The sequence below is a fragment of the Cibotium barometz genome, chromosome 18, assembly GCF_041138505.1.
Source record: "Cibotium barometz isolate CiBa-2024 chromosome 18, ASM4113850v1, whole genome shotgun sequence".
NCBI classification, from domain to species: domain Eukaryota; kingdom Viridiplantae; phylum Streptophyta; class Polypodiopsida; order Cyatheales; family Cibotiaceae; genus Cibotium; species Cibotium barometz.
In genome coordinates this window covers 29,800,494-29,802,626 of record NC_141063.1, presented here as the reverse complement: position 1 = coordinate 29,802,626, position 2,133 = coordinate 29,800,494, and the positions used below count along the sequence as shown (strand labels likewise).

The following is a 2,133-nucleotide window of genomic DNA, read 5'->3' as shown; positions in this document are numbered from 1 at the left end:
CATGTATGCATTAAACGACTTTTCTTCTCTCTCAATACCTTAATACATGCTTGCATCTCTCATATATTCATGTATAAAACTTCCGTTTCTCATATTTCTTAATTATTTCATGTATTCCCAAATAAGACTTCAATTTCTCATGGACTTTATTCACAAATTCTCTCTCTTAATTCCTTAATACTTGAATGTATAATACTTCCATTTCTCACGATTCTCAATTCCTCTTATGTATTAACATAAATTTGGCATTTATCATCCTCTTATGTATTCTTTGTCATTTCTCATCATTCTAAAAACATATTTCAGTAGTTGAGGCAAAAGTAAATATACTTACTGCAAATTACATGGTTTAGATAATCCAGAAAACCAGCAATGGAGAACTAAGGCTCATAAAGCTCACAAATCATGAACATTTGACGACATGATCCTTCAATAAGGTGGTAAGTAAAGGAAGGGTAAATTTATACAATAGGGGCTTGCAGCCCCAAAAATAGGCAGATAATTCTTACTCTTGAGCTTAAGATCAAGAGATACATGCTTATAGAGGAAGCATATTGAAACGCCAGAGAAGCCTTAATGTGTGATTAGATCATGTAGTGGATGTGTTGTAGATCAAGCTGTGGTGGTTTTCATCATCATGGTTTTGAAATCATCGAAGTCGACATGGCCGGAACCTTTCCGGTCGACGCCATGGATCATCCGCCTGCAGTCTTCCAAGGTGGAGGTGCTGTCGCCGAGATTGACGAGGACAGAGTGCAGCTCGTCGGGCGAGATGCGCCCGTTCTTGTCCAAATCGAACATGTCGAAGGCTGCCGTCAGCTCATCCACCGTATGCACGCCGTTGTCATGACCACCTCGTGTGTTCAGATCAATAAACTCCTGCAGATCGATGAAGCCGTTCCCGTCGGCGTCCGCCTCCTTCACCATCAGCAACGCCTCCTCATGCGTCGTCTTGTCTCCCAAAGACCTCAACACGCAGCACAGCTCCTCCGCCGAGATCTTCCCATCCCCATTGGTGTCAAACTGCGCAAACGCTAGCCTCATCTCCTCCAATAAGGGCGCCGGTATATGGCCGTAGGAACTGCCGGCGGCGGCAGCCGACGTAGGCTTCTCAACGTTACGTAAACTAACGTTGGAACGAGAGATTCCCAAAGGGGATGGCAGCGGCGCATGCACTTCCGGTGACAGTACTTCGCCCGATCCCAAGACTTCTCGTTTCGCCCGGCTTTTGCTCCTAGACAGCTGCGGCATGCACAGCTGCACAGCTTTCCCTCTATCCGGCCAAGATGACTTACTACCTGAATCAACCCTTGGAGACAAGGCGGGCGAATCCACCCGAGGCGAGGACACCGGAGATGCACTAGCAGAGGAGGGCCTAGATCTAGGAAGCTTAATTGGGAGCTTCATCACAAATCTAGGTCAAAAAGCTTGGTCAGGAAATTAATATATTACCCCACTAATTAGTCGACAAGACAAAAACCATAGCTTAGAACAGGCACTAGATCGCGAGAGAGACAGGTTAAGAAAGGATTAATTCTATATAGAGAGAAAGCAGCAGAATACAAGCTTTTGCAGACCTTGGGAGACGAGAAAGCAATGAACAAGACCAACCACAGGAGGCTCTCGCAGGCTATGGCAAGGAGGTGCGAGGTGGACGAGGCAAACCATTAATTATAAAGGGTCGAGATGAGCCAATACCTGTGAAGCTTCCACGATGGTTCTTCCTGCCTTCCCGCATCATCATCCAGAATTTCCTTGAACCTTCATGCATTCCCCATTCTAAGCACACCACTCTGACACCACTTTTACTTTTTGCCACCCACATGGCTTATTCCACACGACTACATATATATTAATGCCTCACACTCCTTGTTAGGTATGTCCCCCCCCCCCCTCCCCACCTTCCTATAAATAATATAAATGCCTTGAAGTTTCAATTAAATTAAATTTTGCAATGAGATTCTCATCATCCTTGGTTCACATTGACTCATGCCACACTTTGCCTCCTAACAAGGAATCCTCAACAACGTGCCATGAAGAAGCCCCACTCACGAGTCTTTCAAATTACATCTCAATACGTTTCACTCATGATGCCTTGTCTCTTGGCTAGCAAGAAGGGATTTGGAGTTGAGA

The 2,133-nt window shown here is 45.1% G+C and overlaps 1 protein-coding gene across 1 annotated transcript; it reads right to left on the bottom strand.

Annotated features, from left to right (window-relative positions):
- Positions 1-309: 309 nt before the first annotated feature.
- Positions 310-1,837, bottom strand: LOC147629180 (putative calcium-binding protein CML23). The gene is made up of 2 exons (XM_086812436.1): positions 1,699-1,837; positions 310-1,414 (listed from the first exon to the last, which is right to left on the bottom strand). The coding sequence occupies exon 2, from the start codon at positions 1,405-1,407 to the stop codon at positions 613-615; it is 795 nt and encodes a 264-aa protein (XP_086668562.1). The 5' UTR covers positions 1,408-1,414; positions 1,699-1,837; the 3' UTR covers positions 310-612.
- Positions 1,838-2,133: the final 296 nt, after the last annotated feature.

What these genes read in the sequence shown, in the direction of transcription:
- LOC147629180 (XM_086812436.1), bottom strand. Translation starts at nt 1,407, where the DNA reads ATGAAGCTCCCAATTAAGCTTCCTAGATCTAGGCCCTCCTCTGCTAGT.